The sequence below is a fragment of the Brachycentrus maculatus genome, unplaced genomic scaffold, assembly GCF_059751285.1.
Source record: "Brachycentrus maculatus isolate JH-2025_06_01 unplaced genomic scaffold, ASM5975128v1 h1tg000427l, whole genome shotgun sequence".
Lineage (NCBI taxonomy): Eukaryota > Metazoa > Arthropoda > Insecta > Trichoptera > Brachycentridae > Brachycentrus > Brachycentrus maculatus.
Window position 1 is genome coordinate 89826 of NW_028281175.1, and position 18480 is coordinate 108305.

Below are 18480 nucleotides of genomic sequence, written 5' to 3' on the forward strand. Positions count from 1 at the left end.
AGGAAAGGTGATCAGCCCTCTGCTTCAGGTACCAGTCAATGGTAATATTGAATAAATATTACAGTGAAATAATTACTTACATTTATTTTACCCCCCTTGGGAATCGAACCCGGGACCTCCAGAACGGTAGCCGAGCGTGCTCACCATTACACTATGGAGGCGGACGAAAACATATAAAAGAAAAATATTCAAAACAGGTTTGTCAGAAAAATACCTGTTTATCTCAAGGGCCCTTATATTTGTGTGGAAGAAACTTACATATCAGAGTGAAATTTCTGTGAAACAGGCAAGAAGTGTTTTGAAGTAGTGAGTAAACACATATTTTTTTAAATTATTTAGTATGGTTATAAAAGTTTTTTTTTATTTAATTTTAATTAATTTTCTTCACATTTCTACTTTTACAATCTGAAAATTAAGAACGCAGTTTTCTGAACTTTAAAAACTTAAAAACTTTTAAAAAGAATTTACTGCATTTTTAGATTTAAGTTTTGTACTGATATTTCTTACTCCAACTGTATTTTATAGAATAAAATAAAACAGAAACTATGCAGTGTTTTACCACTTTTATTTTATTTGACCATTCACCGGTTTTTTTGTTACCGACATCATCAAACTGGTGACATTCCGGCACCAATCTAATCAAACACCAATCTAATCAAACAGAGTCAAAAGTCAAATGAAATAAAAGTGAAAAAACTATGTTTTATACATTAAAGTGTTTCGTAGCTCACATTGTAGAAATGTTTTGGTTTTTCTTGCACTTTTTATAATATATTTTTGTTATTTTTTATACTGAAAGCTGTCCTACCGCATTCCCAGATCTGATACAGAAGCATCTAGGCTTCCTGACTGATCTGCTCTTGCAAAACAATTTTTTTTATAACTATGTTGCGAAATTTATTGAAAATGTGAGACAACATAAAGATGCATCCGGATTTTACTGTGAATTAACATTTAAAAGCTTTCAATATTCCTGTCACTGCCAATCTAAATAAATACAAGATTGTAAGACCATCACCAAATTTTCTAGAAGAACCCCGGTATAGGCAGTGAAAGGGATAAGTATTTAGTTAAATTAGTCAGCTAGATCCGATTCCGATCCGACGTTGGCCGGTACACAGACGCCCACAACCCCCACCAGCACAGCAGACAGACACGGAATAGTGCAGACATTTACAGAGAATGGTCAGTCATCGTATTTCCACTCAACCATTATTCATCGATACTCTATTGCGGATCCCAAAATTATTTTTTATATTGTATTAAGTAGCGTTATTATTATTATTTTAATTTTCCAAGTCCATTCTTCACTTCCATGCACTTTGTCTTTGCAAATATTCGTCGACACTTACACATGCATGCATCAATTCATCAATTAAATTTAATTTCAGATTCAAAATGGCAGTAGCTGCAGCCTCTTTGCCACCCAACCCTTATCCATTACTGGTGATTAAGGCACTGGCCGTCGTGGGGCTGATGTGGTTTATACAATGGTTGTGGAGTCGCCGAAAGCTTTATATCCTCAGTTTCAAACTGCCCGGACCATTTGCCTTCCCGATATTTGGCAACTGTCATAATCTTGGAGTGTTTACCGATCCTCAAAGTAAGCGATATAATCTAAATCATAAATTTTAAATTTAACAAGCTTTTGTCAACATTGAACCATTTCTAAACTACCTAAACTAAGACGGTAGTACCTATAAAGGATTACAACTTTTAAACACGAATCACTCAAAGTGGTTTTTTTTGGTACCTACTACAAGTTGATTTTATGCATTTTTGCGTTTTTTAAAAATACATTTTTATTTATTCAAGACAGTTACATGAGTTTTTTTAATGGTTTAATTCATTTTTTAGACATTTATTTTTACAAACTTAAAATTAACTACGCAGTTCTTTTTAAAAAAGAGACTAAGCTCTTGTGCTTGGAGAGGGATTTACACTTTTTATTAATTGTTAATTTATTTATTAATTTGGCGTTTAATTTGTAGAACTCCGTTTTGATTTATGTATTAATTTTTAAATCAAACACATGTTTTTTGAGTCTACTAAGTTGTATTTTATTAAAAAACAAACAAAAATTAATATTTTGACATTTGTTGCCCGGACCATTTGCCTTCCCGATATTTGGCAACTGTCAAGTGTTTACAAAGTAAGCGTTAAAATAACAAAACTTAAATAATAAATTTAATTTTTTCTCTTTTGCTCAGACTACCTAAACTAAGACGGCAGTATAAAGACAATTACACATTTTAAACAAGAATCGCCCTTTCTACAAAAACATGCGTACAAAAATATGAGGTAAAAAGAAAAGGAAAACCCTATATCGCTCACTCCTTTCAAGAACGTCATAAATCAAAAATCGTCAATTTTCAGTTGTGCATGTTTTCGGAATGCCCAGGAAATATACTATATCCCAGCAAAAGCGGCATATTTTTAACTTAATATTTACCCGCTACAGGGCAGAAAGTGTTGTTTTTGCATTTTGAAGAAAAGGTATTGTTTAATTATTTTTTGAAATATACTAAATATTTTTCAAATGGAGAAAAAACCTTCAGGTTTAACCTAAAAAGATCTGTTGCATAGTAAAAAGTTTAATAAGTGGCTTGATATTTATTTTTAAAACATTGTGTTATATTTTCAAACTTCAAAAACGTTCTTCTGAAAAATCAAGTTTTTTGATTTATGACGTTCTTGAAAGGAGTGAGCGAATTACACATTTTAAACAAGAATCGCCCCTTCTACAAAAAACATGCGTACAAAAAATATGAGACAAAAAGAAAAGAAAAACCCCATATATTACTTTTGCACATTGTTAAATTAATTGACAGGCGCCGTGGCGTAGTTGGGTAGACACTCGACTTAGACTAGTCGTGGGCTCGATTTCCGCCAAGTGCAAAATAAATTCGAGAAATATTTATTTACGATTGGGTGTTTGTGATGTATTTTTCACATTTACCTTCCCTATTCTTACTATCCCACCTGCAGACAAGCCTCTAATAGAGGCTTTGCGGGTTAACCCCTTTTAAAAAATAAAATTTCGATTTTTTCTCTTTTTGCACGTGGAATCGTAAAAAATTAACAAACAAATTAATTAACAGGCAACACATCTTTTAAACTTGTTTGTTAAATGATAAAAATATATTTTTGATATTTTTTCCTTAAGAAACACACATTATTTAAATAAACACGTTATTTAAATATATAAATTTTAACTCTGGAAACCGGTTCTTGCTTACGATTCGTAGGCTTATTTATTTTATTTGACCTTTATGAAGATACAAAAAAATATATTTTATTAAAAACATCCTTGGGGATTTTTATAATGTTTAGAATCTAAGGAATGGCGAACCTTTTTTAGCCTGAGAGCCAGATATTTTTCATTTTTAGAAATAAAAATGTATTAATACATTGAAAAAATATTCAACTGATTAATGGCAAAATAAAAAATAAATAAAACTTCCACACACTCCGTAAAAATCCTCAATGTATATTTTTATTTTTTTTTATTAAAATAAAACATATTTTGGTGAGAGTAATTTAATGTTTTAAAATTTAATATGTCAAAAAATAATATGTTAATAATTTTACCCTATTGAATATTTAGAGGTAAGAATCAGTTTCATTTTTGAATAAAAAAGGATTTTAATCAAAGCACACAAATAACATTTGGTTTTATCTTTTGGTAGTTACAAACAATAAAGATAATGAAAAAAACTTTTATTTAGAACTTTCAAGAATTTGAGTAGTGGTTGTCAACAATGGGTAGAATTGGTGAATGTTACATGTGTGTAAAGTGATAACTTTACACACATGTAACATGTAACACATGTAACCAGCCTATGCCGGTCGTCAGCCCCTTAAATGCCCAGACTTCCATATTCTTCATCATCTTTGATGAAATGTCAAAAAATAATAACTCCTATAATTGGAGATATTCGTCAACAAGTATTTGGAACACACTCAAAATGTTGTAAATAAATTATCTGGTCAAATTAAAAGCTAAAATAATAAAAATGAAAATTATATTTTCTGGCGGGTAATCCAGGATTCGGACCTCACATACTAATAAAATAGTTTCTGCTCAATATAAAGCTTCTTTTCATCTCTCCAATAGATGTCTCTAGTGAAGTTCCAGTGATTCAAGAACAATGTTTCAAAATTGGTTCATATATATAAAACTTCCAAGAATTTGAGCAGTGTGGTTGTCAATAATGGGTAGAATTGGTTAATGTTATACGTGTGTAAAGTGATCACTTAAACCAGCCTATGACGGTTGTCAGCCCCGTACATGCCCAGACTTTCATATTCTTCTTTATCTTTGATGAGATGTCAAAAAATTTTAATATTTTTGTAATCAGGAACACTCTCTGCCTATGTAATATGGTTGGATTTTATTTAAAATGCATTTTACTTATTTCAGAGATGCTGGAAAACCTTACAGTTTTGAAAAAAAAGTATGGAGAGTTTTGGAGAATTTGGTTAGGACAAGAATTTGCGGTTGTTATATCGGAGCCTGAAGACTTTCAGGTGAATATATATACATATAAAAAAATCACCATCACGCCACACCACTCTGTCCTTGCAAACATTCTTCGCCTCTTCCACGTTCATGCATCTTCTCATACATACCCGCCGATTGTTACGACTCCTAACCTGACCACTTTCAAGTATTTGGCATACCTGATCGTGCCATATTTTTCTCGGTCTTCCTCTGCTTCTTTTCCCACTAACATTCGCCTCATAAATTTATATGAGGCATATATGGCATATAGGCATACATATATTGTAACATATATAGCTGACTAAGTATTGCACCCACCACTTAGTCAGCTGGAATAAAGAGTTATTATTATTATATAAATATATAATATATATATATATATATATATATATATATATATATATATATATATATATATATATATATATATATATATATATATATATATATATATATATATACACATATATTTATTGTCCGCCTCCGTAGTGTAATGGTCAGCACGCTCGGCTACCGTTCTGGAGGTCCCGGGTTCGATTCCCAAGGGGGGTAAAAATAAATATAAGTAATTTTTTCACTGTAATATTTATTCAATATTACTATGAACTGGTACCTGAAGCGGAGGGCTGATCACCGTTCCTTCATGTGTAAAACGATCATGATAACACTGCGTTTATAAGACACAGTGCCCTATGCACCATTGGGCTGACGATAAGGGTTTTATATTTTATATATATATATATATATATATATATATATATATATATATATATATATATATATATATATATATATATATATATATATATATATATATATATATATATATATATTTATATTTATAAATACAATAAAAAATACACCTGAAATATTTTGATTGTATTACTAAGAACTTAAATCACTAAGGTGATTGTTTCTCTTAAATCACCTTAGTGTCATCTATCACCATTTTTTTCTAAATTGGCGGATGAGGAAATAAAGTCTAATGGATATATAGTTCAGTCCGCCTCCTTGGCTACCGTACTAGACGTCCCAGGTTCGATTCCCAGCGGGGGAGTTAATAAATATAAGTGGATTATTAACTCTAATACTTATTCAATACTGCCCTGGACTGGTGCCTGAAGTGGAGGGCTGATCACCTGTCCTTCATGTGTTAACGTTCTAGATAACACTGCGTGTGTATCATGCATTGCCCTATGCACCATCGGATGAGGGTTTGAAGAAGTAGAAGGATTTATAATTATATAATTTATTTTTGTAGTGTATTTTGATGAGCAAGGAAACATCCCACAAAGGAAGTAAATATGAAATACTGAGTCAGACATTGGGCCATGGACTTGTAACTCTATCGGGTGAGTATGAACACATTGAATTAAGGCTCTCTAATGTACGTAATATTTCATTAAGGTTTACTTTTTTAAAGGCCAATATGCTTTAAATTGTAACTCAATTTTATTTTCACACTTGTAACATTTTTATTTATTTTTATTTTATTCATTTAATATATTTACATTTTTTATTTATAACAAAATATATTTGAATCATTTATACATATGGGGAACTTTTATATTTCGATTCGATGGGTTGAAGTAATTGTACATTTTTACATTTAAAGTAATTGTTTTTTTAAACACCGTTTTTTTATTGTAAAAAAAAAGTTTTTCTTCGAAATAAATATATGTTTTTGAAATAAAAAGTTTTTGAATGGTAAGGAGTTAAAAAAAGATAAAAATATTTTCTCAATAAATATTCTTTAAAAAAAATTCTATAATTATTCAAAAAAAAATGTGCGCGGAGACACGTGTGGCTCGTCGCGCAGCTGGTCGCTATATTTTTTTTATAACACATAATATGAAATAGTTAAAGCAAAAGTTTTTGAATGGTAAAGAGTAAAAAAAGATAAAAATATTTTCTCTATAAATATTCTTTAAAAAAAATCCAGTATTTATTCGAAAAAAAAAATGTGCGCGGTGACACGTGTGGCTCGTCGCGCAGCTGGTCGCTATATTTTTTATATTACATACAATATGAAATAGTTAAAGCATTGTTTACTTTGTGGTATGGTAATATAATTATCTCTATCCTTATCATTCATCTTTCACTTTGTGTAATACCACTTTTATAAACATATATTCATGACTTCCGGTTTTTTAATAATCATTCTATCATCTGGTCATTAAAATACATAAAATTATTACGGTTTGACATCTGAACAAAAACCATTTGAAACCGATAGTCACAAATAAATGTTTTTAAAAGTGGTATTACGTAAAGTGAAAGATGAATGATAAGGATAGGGTTAATAAAAAAAATGTACAATATACATAATTTAAAATAACGGGCGTATAAAGACGTGTTACTTCTACGACCGCCGCGGTGGTCAGCCGGTGATTTGATTCTTTTTCACTTTGTATTTCCTTCAGACTTACTTTTTTAAACAGCGGAAACTGAGAGCTATGGCCGCTCTCAGCTATAAATAAATTTTCCATTTCTTCAATGAATTACCGTAGAACGGGGCTACATGAACTTTGATGTGTTACTTGAGCCCAGTGCAAAAACAATCTGTATTTGGTCTACAATAATAAACGTATCGTGACAATAAGTGTCATCTGTCAGGGAAACAATGAATCATGTCGATGCGTTCCTTATTGTAGACCAAATACAGATCTAAATATTTTTTTGGTACTGGGCTCAAGTAACACATCAAAGTTCAAGTAGCCCCGTTCTACGGTACCGTTATTTGTTCAAAAGAGTAAAAATACTAAAACTTAATTGTTGGCCATCCACAATGACGAGGAGATCAACAAGCTGCCCTACAGCGTGACGACCGTCGTTCAGGAAGGCGTCCTACCCAACACCTTGGCCATTCTCCAGCCCATGGGATCAAGAGGAAGACGTTTTAATTTGTCGGCTCATTTTTTCCCCGCTCCAGACTCGACAGCCCCAGATCGATTGACAACGTTTTAATCCCTTTTTTTTATATCATTATCATCATAATCTTATAATTATTATTATTATCCATGTCTTTATAAGCGCCCTTGAGGTGGTATTTTACGAAAATGGCGCTACACAAATTATCCAAATTATTATTATTGTTATTATTAATGTTTGTACGAGAGAAAATAATGAACGAATAGTGATTTTTTAAAAATATGTTTATGTAGGCGCCAAATGGAAGCTCCACCGTAATATTATCAACCCTTCATTCTGTGGGAAGTCGGTCAAAAGTTTTCAGGCAAATTTCAACAAGCACTCCAGATATTTCATGAAGAATTTAGAAGAACTTTGTGATACGGGGTACGCCAACTTGACTCCGATATGTCGGCGGTATGCAACCGATATCATATGTGGTAAGAAAATATAAAAATTATTTTATTGAACAAAAACGAAACGATAATTCCATATTTATTTATGCAAACTTCTCTAAATAAATTTTGAAACTTATTTCAACAGCAAAAACATCCATTCAAATAATAAGTGGCTTGGTATTTAATTTTAATACATTTTATAATATTTTTAAACTTTAAAAACGATCTCCAGAAAAATCAAGTTTTTTGATATACTACCTTGATCAAAAAGTTTCCGGAATCACTACCGTGTGGCGTTCTCAGTCACCCGATTTGATATCTGTCATTGATAGTCAATGACATTTTCAGTTCGATAGCTTGACATTTGTAGACGCCGTATTGAGTACATCTGCGTGTTTTCGATTTTTGACAATTTTGTAAAATGGAATGGAATTTAAACGAGTTTGTATTAAATTTTGCGGTTTTAGCGGTGCGACGACATTGAAAATGCTAGAAAAGTGTTTCGGCAACGATACTATGAAGAAAACGAACGTTTCCGAAGTGGCCATGAGTCCATCAACGATGATGAACGCAATGGTAGGCTTTCGACATCGAAAACCGATGAAAATATTAACAAAATCAAAGAATGGATGACCGTAAGCCGCAAATTGAGAATCAAAGAGATGGCAGAGAAGTTAGACATCGCTTTTGGATCCGTTCAAGACGTTTGGATGAAGCAATTCGCCAAAAATACCCGATTTGTGGGCAAACAACTCGTTGATCTTGCACCGCGCACAATGCTATCGTTATCCGTGACCATTTGGCTAAAAACGGAATGAATACCATCCAACAACCACTGAATTCACCTGAATTGGCTCCCTGCGACTTTTTCCTATTTGGTCGATTCAAGAAACCGCTCCTGGAGCGCGTAACAGCATCCGAGACGAGGTCATGGAAAAATCGAAGATGTCTCTGAAGGCCATATCGAAAATGTTTCGAAAATTGATCAAGCGCTGGCATAAGTACGTTGAAGTCGATGGGAAGTACTTTGAAGGGAACAATATCGATTTTGATGAATAATCTTGTATTTTTAATTTTCTGAACAAATTCCGGTATATTTTTGATCAAGGTGGTATAGTATGATGTTGTTGAAAGGAGTGAGCGATTATATTCTATACAAAAAGTTTATATAAATTTTAAAAGTGTAATTTAGCAATTGAACACATAGATACCACTATTTTTCAAACGTGTTTTGATGCATTCAGCATCATTATAAAATATATTGTGACGATTCAACTAATGAAATAAATTTTTTTTATGAATTTTTACATTGTAGAGGATTTATTTGATTGGGAACCCGCTTTTTACGAAGGAAATAAGGATCACTTATTGCAATTTGTCCCGAGGTAAGTGTTTTAAAACAACTAAATAATACTTGTTCAGATCACTGCACAGGGCATTATATCAACGAACCAAAGTTATTTATTTTTTCGGCATTCACTTTGTGGTAAAACATGATTAAATTATAAATAAAACACTTGTTTTTTGGCACTTGTGTATTATATTGTAACGACTAGTTGTGGAAACTAAATAAATAATCATCTTTACTTAATGAGGTAGGTAGGATTATAAGTTAGCAAAATAGAGTTGTTGGAAAAATATGGAATTTATTAATTTTTTTGAAGGGATTGTGATTTAAAAAATGTAGGTTAACAGCGAGAAAAATAACGATTAAGGGCATCGTAGCGGTATTGTTAGTAATTCTTTTTCTGAATTCGCGAATCACATAATGGATAAAATCACTCAGTCAACTCATATAAACTCAAATTGTTACACCGAGTATCATATAAGGGTAAAATAATGAATTACACTGAAAATTTATATTTAAAAAAACTTAAATTCGATTAATAGCCTAACAAATAATATATTATTTCTATATTCCCAATCCTTGCTTTCCATATTCCCGCTATTCTCAAACTCCGCCCAGTCACATAAGCTAACCATTACACCATGGAGACAGTCTTTAGTTACAGGATATTAAAATGTGCGGATATTCAAATGCAACGTTGGCTCCAACTTTTAAATCAAACGATGAATAACTTGTGATTTGATGACGTTTGTTAATAATCATTTGCGTTTATTTTTTTATTATTATAAATTCTCTCTTTATTGAAGTATTCTTTTAATTTGTAATATAAAGAATATTATAATTTGATTTAGGGCAGCAAGATTGGCCCACGAAAGGATGTGTAAAATATGGCTGAGGTCAGATATAGTCTATAAGTGCTTCAAAAGTGGACAAATTTTCTTTGACGGAAGTGCAAGATATCGCTCCTTTTTCGACGATTCGATAAAAGGACGAGCTTTGAAAATTCTCAACGACAAAACTACTAAAATGAAAAATGTTTCCATCGACACCAAGAAAAGTGAGTACGGAATGTTTTGGTTTGACATATCGCTCACTCCTTTCAAGAACGTCATAAATCAATAAACTTGATGTTTCAGGAGAATGTTTTTAAAGTTTAAACAATGTATTAAAAATAAATATCAAGCCACTTATGAACTTTTTACTGTTAACAGATCTTTTTAAGGTAAAACCTGAAGGATTTTTCTCCATTTGAAAAATATTTACCATATTTAAAAAAATAATTAAATAATACCTTTTCTTCAAAATGCAAAAAAAAACACTTTCTGCCCTGTAGCGGGTAAATATTAAGTTAAAAATATGCCTCTTTTGCTGGGATATTGTACATTTTCTGGGCATTTCGAAAATATTCTCATCTGAAAAATCACGATATTTGATTTATGACGCTCTTGGAAGGAGTGAGCGATATATTATCTAGTTTTTTTTTAGTTCAGATTTTTTTTACACTCATTGCTTTTTAAGGCTTACCATACGTCCCAGTTTGACCGGGATTGTCCCGGTTTCAGACACGGGTCCGGGTTTAGATTTTCTACCGGTTTGCGCGAGCACTGTCTATGTAACTATTCAGACGGTGCATTTCATATATATCATTATGGGAAAACAGTTTCGGTAGCGCCGAAATTTTCACATGGGTTGGACTACATTTTGTACTAAAATGGTAAGAAATAGAGAGATATGCAGAAGCTATAAACGAAATACACCAATCTGATGAACGAATTAATGGTTTACTTAGTAAATACCACTATTTCTTAAAATCTACTGTGACACGTGTTTCTATGCTTTCCGCATCATTTTCAAAAACGTATGTGGATCTAATTCTAAATTTTAGAAATACAGTGTCACAGTAGATTTTAAGAAATATTAGTATTTGCTAAGTAAAACATTAATTAAAAATTAATTTATTTTTTAGAATTTCAAATTCTTCAATTTTGGAATTTGGTTTCCAAATATAGTTCTTTTGGAATTGATTGAAGTCATTTTGGTAACTCTTAACTATTTTCTACTCTTTTAGGGTTAAAGAATTACTGTTTTTTTAATGGTTTCTACTTTTGGGACAAATGTTGAAAATAATTGTGTTGTCGGATATTTTTTTTATTTTATTTTATTTTAAAAATGACTTGTATGATTGTTCTCTGAACTGTTTAAATAGGGGTCAAGGCGTTGTTATGAGTTCCCCCTATCCAACAATGTCATACTGTAGTAAGGAGTGAACAATGGTACAGTACACACTACTCAAGTTTTCTTTACTTCAAATGTTTCTAAGCCTAATTATTTTTGGATTATTTATGCTTCAGTTTTAGAGGAACATTCTACTAGAGTATTATAAAATGATTGTTGCATTTTGGTTTTAGTTGAGGAAGAGCCATCCGCGTACTTCGAAGATGTCGATGTTCAGAAAACGCATGTTACCAAATCTATATTCAGCTTGATGGTAGATGCTACCATGGGTGGGTATTGCACAATCGATGAAATTGCTGATGAATTCAATAACGTTTATGGCGCGGTGAGCATCACCCCCTCTAAAAATCTGCCTCCTCAATTTATAATTGATAGGCTAAAACTTCTATATTTTTATATTAAAATGGTTGTTTTGTTGTTTCCTTTGTGGTGTGGTAATACAATACTCTCCTTGTCATTCATCATTCACTTTGTGTACATAATACCACTTAAAACACTTCATGACTACTGGTTTTGGAGTAATCATTCCATTATCAGGTCAAATGTAGACTTGAGAAAAATTGTTACGGTGTCCTTTCTTCACTTTACTTTTTGTGTGGCTCCGACTTCTTTTTCACCCCATGGGTCGCGTCTTATGGGCTTGGCTTCAGTCTTGTCAGCCAGTCCACCGCTTCCGGGGTCGCCTCATGGATATCCCGAAGGTCACCACTAAACCCTTTGAGCTGGCAATCATCCACTATGTGTCCTGTATATAGGAATGGAAAACAATCTATGTCGACGCTGTCCTATTGGGAACATACAGACCAATGCTCCGGATAATTTCAGGATTATCCATCATACCGCGCAAAAATCACAATCCACAATCCACACTAACAATCAGGGTTGTTCCTTTTCCCCCACTTCCAGAGCAAGAAGTTGCAGCAACCCTGTTCCGATCTTACTTTGTTCTGCTGCACCCATGCCCTAAGTCATCCAAACTCTTATCCGCACTCCAATGGTGCATAGGGCACAGCATCATATAAATGCAGTGTTCACTTGATTGTTAACTTATGAAGGAAAGGTGATCTCTATTTTTCACCAAACAGGAGGACATTTGGTAAACATCAATGGCTTTTTCACTCTTCTCCAGGGTTCGGATACAATAGCGACGATGACGGGCTCCTTGTTGACACTGTTGGGGATGGACAAGCGCTGCCAGGATCTGGTGTGGAAGGAGATCAAGGAACTATCGAGCGGAGATTTGGACGGTGACATCGCGACCGAAGACCTTGCCAAATACACCTACCTGGATTACTGCTACAAAGAAACGATGAGACTGTTCCCGACGGGGGCTATTCAAATGAGAGACTTGAGAGCAGATTTTTATATGAAACATCGTAAGTTACTTCATAACCATATTCTGGCGATATATTTTTTTTCTTAGACGCGGCGCAAACTTGATCACCTTAAATAAAATTCGAGTATACTGAGGCTCTATTTAGAGCTGCCCAAAACAGAGACAACTACTCTCAAGTGAAGTTGATGTCGGGGGGACCTGACTATAACGCAAAGACGAATAATAATATACATGCTTTCTACAGGATGGCACAAAATTAATCACCCTCTCGTACGTCAATCGTATTTGACATTTCGCTCACTCCTTTCAAGAACGTCACAAATCAAAAAACTTGATTTTTCAGGAGAACGTTTTTAAAGTTTAAAAATATAATACAATGTATTAAAAATAAATATCAAGCCACTTATTAAACTTTTTACTGCGCAACAGGTATTTTTAGGTAAAACCTGAAGGTTTTTACTCCATTTGAAAAATATTTAGTATATTTAAAAATAATAATTAAACACTGCCTTTTCTTCAAAATGCAAAAACAATACTTTTTGCCCTGTAGCGGGTAAATATTAAGTTAAAAAAATGCCTCTTTCGCTGGGATATAGTACATTTTCTGGGCATTCCGAAAATATGCACAACTGAAATTTGACGATTTTTGATTTATGACGTGCTTGAAAGGAGTGAGCGAAATGTCAAATACGATGAACGTACGACGCCATTTGCAATACACTAAGACCTATAATACCGCGACGCAAATTGAAATTTACCAGGCGAGAAATTACCTTTTAGAAAATTCTCTGAATAATAATGAAAAAAAAAACAACACAACGACGTACAGCGAAAATGAATCATAAAAAATAATAATTACTGAATTTTGACAAAGCATAAACTTTTAAAACGATTTAATACATTATTTTATCGTATTTTTCAATGTTTAATATGTTCTGGTTTAGAATTTCAGATAAAACCGTTAATTGATAAAAAAAAATACGTTGAAAAAATCTTTTTTTTTTTAATGATAATTATCATAAAAATGATAATTCAGTAACGACGCAACTTCAAAAAAACGTAAAGTGAAACGACACAAAGCGAGGTCTGAGTGTAAATGTAACATCTTCCGATCGGGTGATTAATGATAAATGTTGTGCCACACTGTCCGCCTCAGTAGTGTAATGGTCAGCACGCTCGGCTACCGTTCTGGAGGTCCCGGGTTCGATTCCCAAGGGGGGTTAAATAAATATAAGTGATTTTTTCACTGTAATATTTATTCAATACTACCCTGGACTGGTACCTGAAGCGGAGGGCTGATCACCTTTCCTTCATACGTAAAACGATCAAGATAACACTGCGTTTATATGACGCAGTGACCTATGCACCATTGGGGTGCGGATAAGGGTTTTTATTTATTTATTACACTGTAGTATATTTTTTTATTGAAATTGATTTTTAATAAATAAAAAATTGCAGTACTAAATTAATGATTATTTGACAGGAGACGTGACATTGCCAGCGGGTACGTGCCTATTCATCAGCAACTATCTCCTTCAACACAACCCTAAATATTGGAAGGATCCATATTCCTTCAAACCGGAGAGATTTACCCCCGAGGAGGTGGCGAAAAGGCCGCCCTTTTCATATCTACCCTACAGCGCTGGACAAAGGAATTGCATCGGTAATGCTCACAATTTCTTTAGAAAAAAGATAAATCAACCGTAAAAAAATATGTATACATATATTTATATTCAACCAGTCGACAAAGTCGTTAGGCAAATATATCGCTCACTCCTTTCAAGAACGTCATAAATCAAAAATCGTTAATTTTCAGTTGTGCATGTTTTCGGAATACCCAGAAAATGTACTATATTCCAGCAAAAGGGGCATATTTTTAACTTAATATTTACCCTCTACAGGGCGGAAAGTGTCGTTTTTGCATTTTGAAGATAAGGTATTGTTTAATTATTTTTTTAAATAAACTAAATATTTTTCAAATGGAGAAAAAACCTTCAGGTTTTACCTAAAAAGAGCTGTTGCATAGTTAAAAGATCAGTAAGTGCCTTGATATATATTTTTAATACATTGTATTATAAATTTAAACTTTAAAAACGTTCTCCTGAAAAATCAAGTTTTTTGATTTATGGCGTTCTTAAAAGGAGTGAGCGATATTTTTAAATCGACCCTTTTTTCCTTGTTATGTGTATCTCCGCCTCCGTAGTGGCAAAAAGCCTCCGCGCTTCTCCGGGGTTAGCACGCTCGGCTACCGTACTGAAGGTCCCAGATTCGATTTCCAGTGGGAAATTCAAAAAAATAAAAGTGATTTCACGCTCAAAAATTTATTCGATATTGCCCTGGACTGATACCTGAAGCGGAGGGCTAATCACCTTTTCCTTCCTGTGTTAGCGATCAAGATAACACTGCGTTTATATGATGCAGTGACCTATGCACCATCGAGTGTGGATAAAGGTTTGAAAGGAAAGGTTATCCATTGTAATATTTTTTATTGATTTCGAGTTGCACAAATGTAATAAATATTTACTTAGTGAATGAAACGGGAAAAAATATATGATTAGACGTCATTCTTACGAATTAAATGACTTTAACAGTACCGTAGAACGGGGCTCCTTGAACATTGATGTGTTACTTGAGCCCAGTATAAAAAAATATTTGGATTTGTATTTGGTCTACAATAATGAACGTATCGATTTGATTCATTGTTTCCCTGACAGGTGACACTCATTGTCACGATACGTTCATTATAGTAGATCAAATACAGATTTTTTTTTGTACTGGGCTCAAGTAACACATCAAAGTTCAAGTTCTACGGTACAATTGTAGATACCTTTCTTGACATTTTGCATGATTTATTTTATTTTATTTACAGGTCAAACATATGGCCAAAATTCAGTAAAGACTGCTGCAATCCACGCGCTGAGAAAGCTGGAGTTCTATTGTGACCTGACGATTGAAGATCTTCCCAAGGCAGTCGATATATCTCTGAAAAGCGAAGTCGGTTATCGCGTCAAGATTACCAGAAGGAATACAAACCTTTAAGTTTATAAGTAGTAATAAGAAAAATTAAATGGTAACTGATAATTTTTTTCATCAAATATTGTTAACCTCATATTTACTATAACGAATGAACCTTATTTTTATTATTATAAAATTTCATTGTGTTTTTTGCATTTGACCATTAAATATTAAATAAAGTATACAATTTAATTGTAAAATATTTGTGTTTTTATTATTTACAAAAATACTCACAAAATATTTGCAATTTCATGCTATATATGTGAGCCTAAGCGGCTCATCGTCAAAAATAGGTATCAAATTGTGGTAGAGTATGTTCGAACCCAGAAACTCTACCTCAAGAGTAAACGATGCTAACCCAACCTGACACAACTGTGGATTTAACTATGGATTGTGTTTAACTGATGTAGCATTATGAAGCTAATAAATATGCTGTGTAGCATTATGTAGCTAATAAATATTCTGTGTAGCAGTTTAACTGATGTAACATTATGTAGCTAATAAATACGGATTGTGTTTAACTGATGTAGCATTATGAAGCTAATAAATATGCTGTGTAGCATTATGTACCTAATAAATATTCTATGTAGCAGTTTAAATGATGTAGCATTATGTAGCTAATAAATATGGATTGTGTTTAACCGATATAGCATTATATAGCTAGCACAATGTAGCTAATAAATAGACCACTCGATGCATGTTGTTATTTGAAATTGACTACAAATTTTACCAAACCTATTTGTTTTCCCGGTTATTTTAACCCATACTAGGGCTTTTTACCATGTAACGAGGTGGAACGGCGTTCTGGCACCTTTTTCCACGGATTAATTTTTTAAATTTTCATAATCAACAATGTTTGCGCTCACGTAATAATTCATCAGAATGATAAAGTATGGTATTGTAATGAAGTATTTTCTTTTAGTAAAAAGCTTGGCCTGAAGTGAGTTGCGGGACCTTTTTTGTTTAAAAAAGCCTGGACCATTACCAAATAAAGCTTGATGGATCATTAATACTTATATATACTTTTTTATGTTGTTTCCTAGGAGCGTTATCTAGAAAATTGGGATAGGAGCTATGCAAAATAAAATCCGTGATAACTCATATAGAGTTAACATAAGAGGTAGGTGATTCATGGTTAAATATTGATGACATAAAACATAGAACACAAATCGCTCACTCCTTTCAAGAACGTCATAAATAAAAAAGCTTGAATTTCAGGAGAACGTTTTTAAAGTTTAAAAATATAACATATATTAAAAATAAATATCAAGTCACTTATTGAACTTTTTACTGTGCAACAAATCTTTTTAGGTAAAACCTGAGGGTTTTTTCTCCATTTGAAAAATATTTAGTATATTTAAAAAATAATTAAACAATGCCTTTTCTTCAAAATTCAAAAACAACATTTTCTGTCCTGTGGCGGGTAAATATTAAGCTTAAAAAATGTCTCTTTTGCTGGGATATAGTACATTTTCTGGGCATTCCGAAAACATGCACAACTGAAAATTGGCGATTTTTGATTTATGACGTTCTTGAAAGGAGTGATCGTCGATCGTTTTCAAATTGAACGAAAAGTCTGTTGATATTTATAAACAGTTCTGTGTTTCTAAATGAGATTTCTGTTTTTTTTTAAATCACAAAATCGAATGCTGGAGAGTTAATTAAGGTGAATAATCGAAAGCCAGCAACTTGATTTTCTTTAAACCCAGGTAACATTTGATTTTTTGCTTAAAACACAGTTTTCGTATTTCAAAAAAAAGTTTTTCTTCTTTGGTGAGATAAGTGAAATAACTTTTTTGTTTTTATTCTTTGGGAACAAAACTATTGTGGGCCAATAAAGAACTTCTCACCATTTGCTCATTGCTGCGAAAAAACCACGTAAAACTCCTTAGGGGAAGCCGGACTGTAGACTGTCACCAATGGACCTTACGTTCCACTAGAAGAGGGTAAGACATTTTGTGTCCTAGATTGTATTATGGTACCAATGTCGTTCACTATTTTAATCAATAACCAAAAACGTACTGGAAGTGACTTGATGTGGTCATAAACGTCTTCTTCTTCTTCTTCTTCCTCTTTATTTAGGAGTATGTCCTGTCATTCTCCGGTCCGCTCCTGTTAGGTGGAAGACCAGCTTTCTCTCCATCGTTTAGGTGGTCTTTCTGGGGGTCTGCTACTTCTTATACTGCTGTCCGCTGCTGTCCTCACCACTCGATCCGAACTCACTCTTCTCACGTGATTTCTCTAAAAACGTCTTCTTTCTCTTCCCCATCGCACAACGTTTTCAACATCGCAGATTTTCTTATTTCAGAGTTTCTTACTCTATCGCGAAGTGTTAGGCCTGCAATGGGTCGTAGAGTCTTCATATCGCTGGTTCTAAGAAAGCTTTTTGTTCTCGCGGTGTCATATACTAATTTTGTATTACACCTTTGATTTTATGTACATATAACCTAGAGTGGTACCTTTGAAATATTACGGTAACATGCATGAGTATCAAAATATTATTATAGAATATGAACTTCCACATCTTGTAAACTTGTGTAATTATTTACTGCACAAAAACTCGTTTTGTTGAAATAGCCCCGAACTTTCCAAAAAGGTTTTCGCAGACGAGTCGGCTCGACGACCTCGTTATTCGTTTGTTAAAAGTGCATTCAGTGCCGGGCAGAGAAACTGCTTTCGTGATTGCAAAAACGTCAAATATGCAGTTCATTCTCGACCCGTTAACACGTTCATT

The 18480-nt window shown here is 33.1% G+C and overlaps 1 protein-coding gene across 3 annotated transcripts; it reads left to right on the forward strand.

Moving 5' to 3' along the window:
• The first annotated feature begins 228 nt into the window (after positions 1-228).
• LOC148302642 (cytochrome P450 4C1-like) lies at positions 229-15946 on the forward strand. Of its 3 annotated transcripts, none has more exons than XM_088271305.1 (11): positions 229-306; positions 1392-1603; positions 4424-4530; positions 5766-5856; positions 7669-7854; positions 9128-9197; positions 10012-10217; positions 11569-11720; positions 12525-12771; positions 14215-14394; positions 15601-15946. In XM_088271305.1, exons 2-11 carry the CDS (start codon positions 1399-1401, stop codon positions 15768-15770), a joined length of 1614 nt encoding a protein of 537 aa, XP_088127431.1. In that variant the 5' UTR covers positions 229-306; positions 1392-1398; the 3' UTR covers positions 15771-15946. The 3 variants fall into 3 exon arrangements, with proteins under 3 accessions (XP_088127431.1, XP_088127433.1, XP_088127432.1); XM_088271307.1 differs by lacking the exon at positions 229-306 and adding an exon at positions 1087-1185; XM_088271306.1 differs by lacking the exon at positions 229-306 and adding an exon at positions 1195-1266.
• The last annotated feature ends 2534 nt before the right edge of the window (positions 15947-18480 follow it).

Bases quoted from the DNA above. Each gene is read 5' to 3' on its own strand.
- LOC148302642 (XM_088271305.1), top strand. From the start codon at position 1,399: ATGGCAGTAGCTGCAGCCTCTTTGCCACCCAACCCTTATCCATTACTG. The intron at 5,857-7,668 runs GTGAGTATGAAC...ATGTTTATGTAG, and splicing joins TGGACTTGTAACTCTATCGG to GCGCCAAATGGAAGCTCCAC. The intron at 7,855-9,127 runs GTAAGAAAATAT...TTTACATTGTAG, and splicing joins TGCAACCGATATCATATGTG to AGGATTTATTTGATTGGGAA.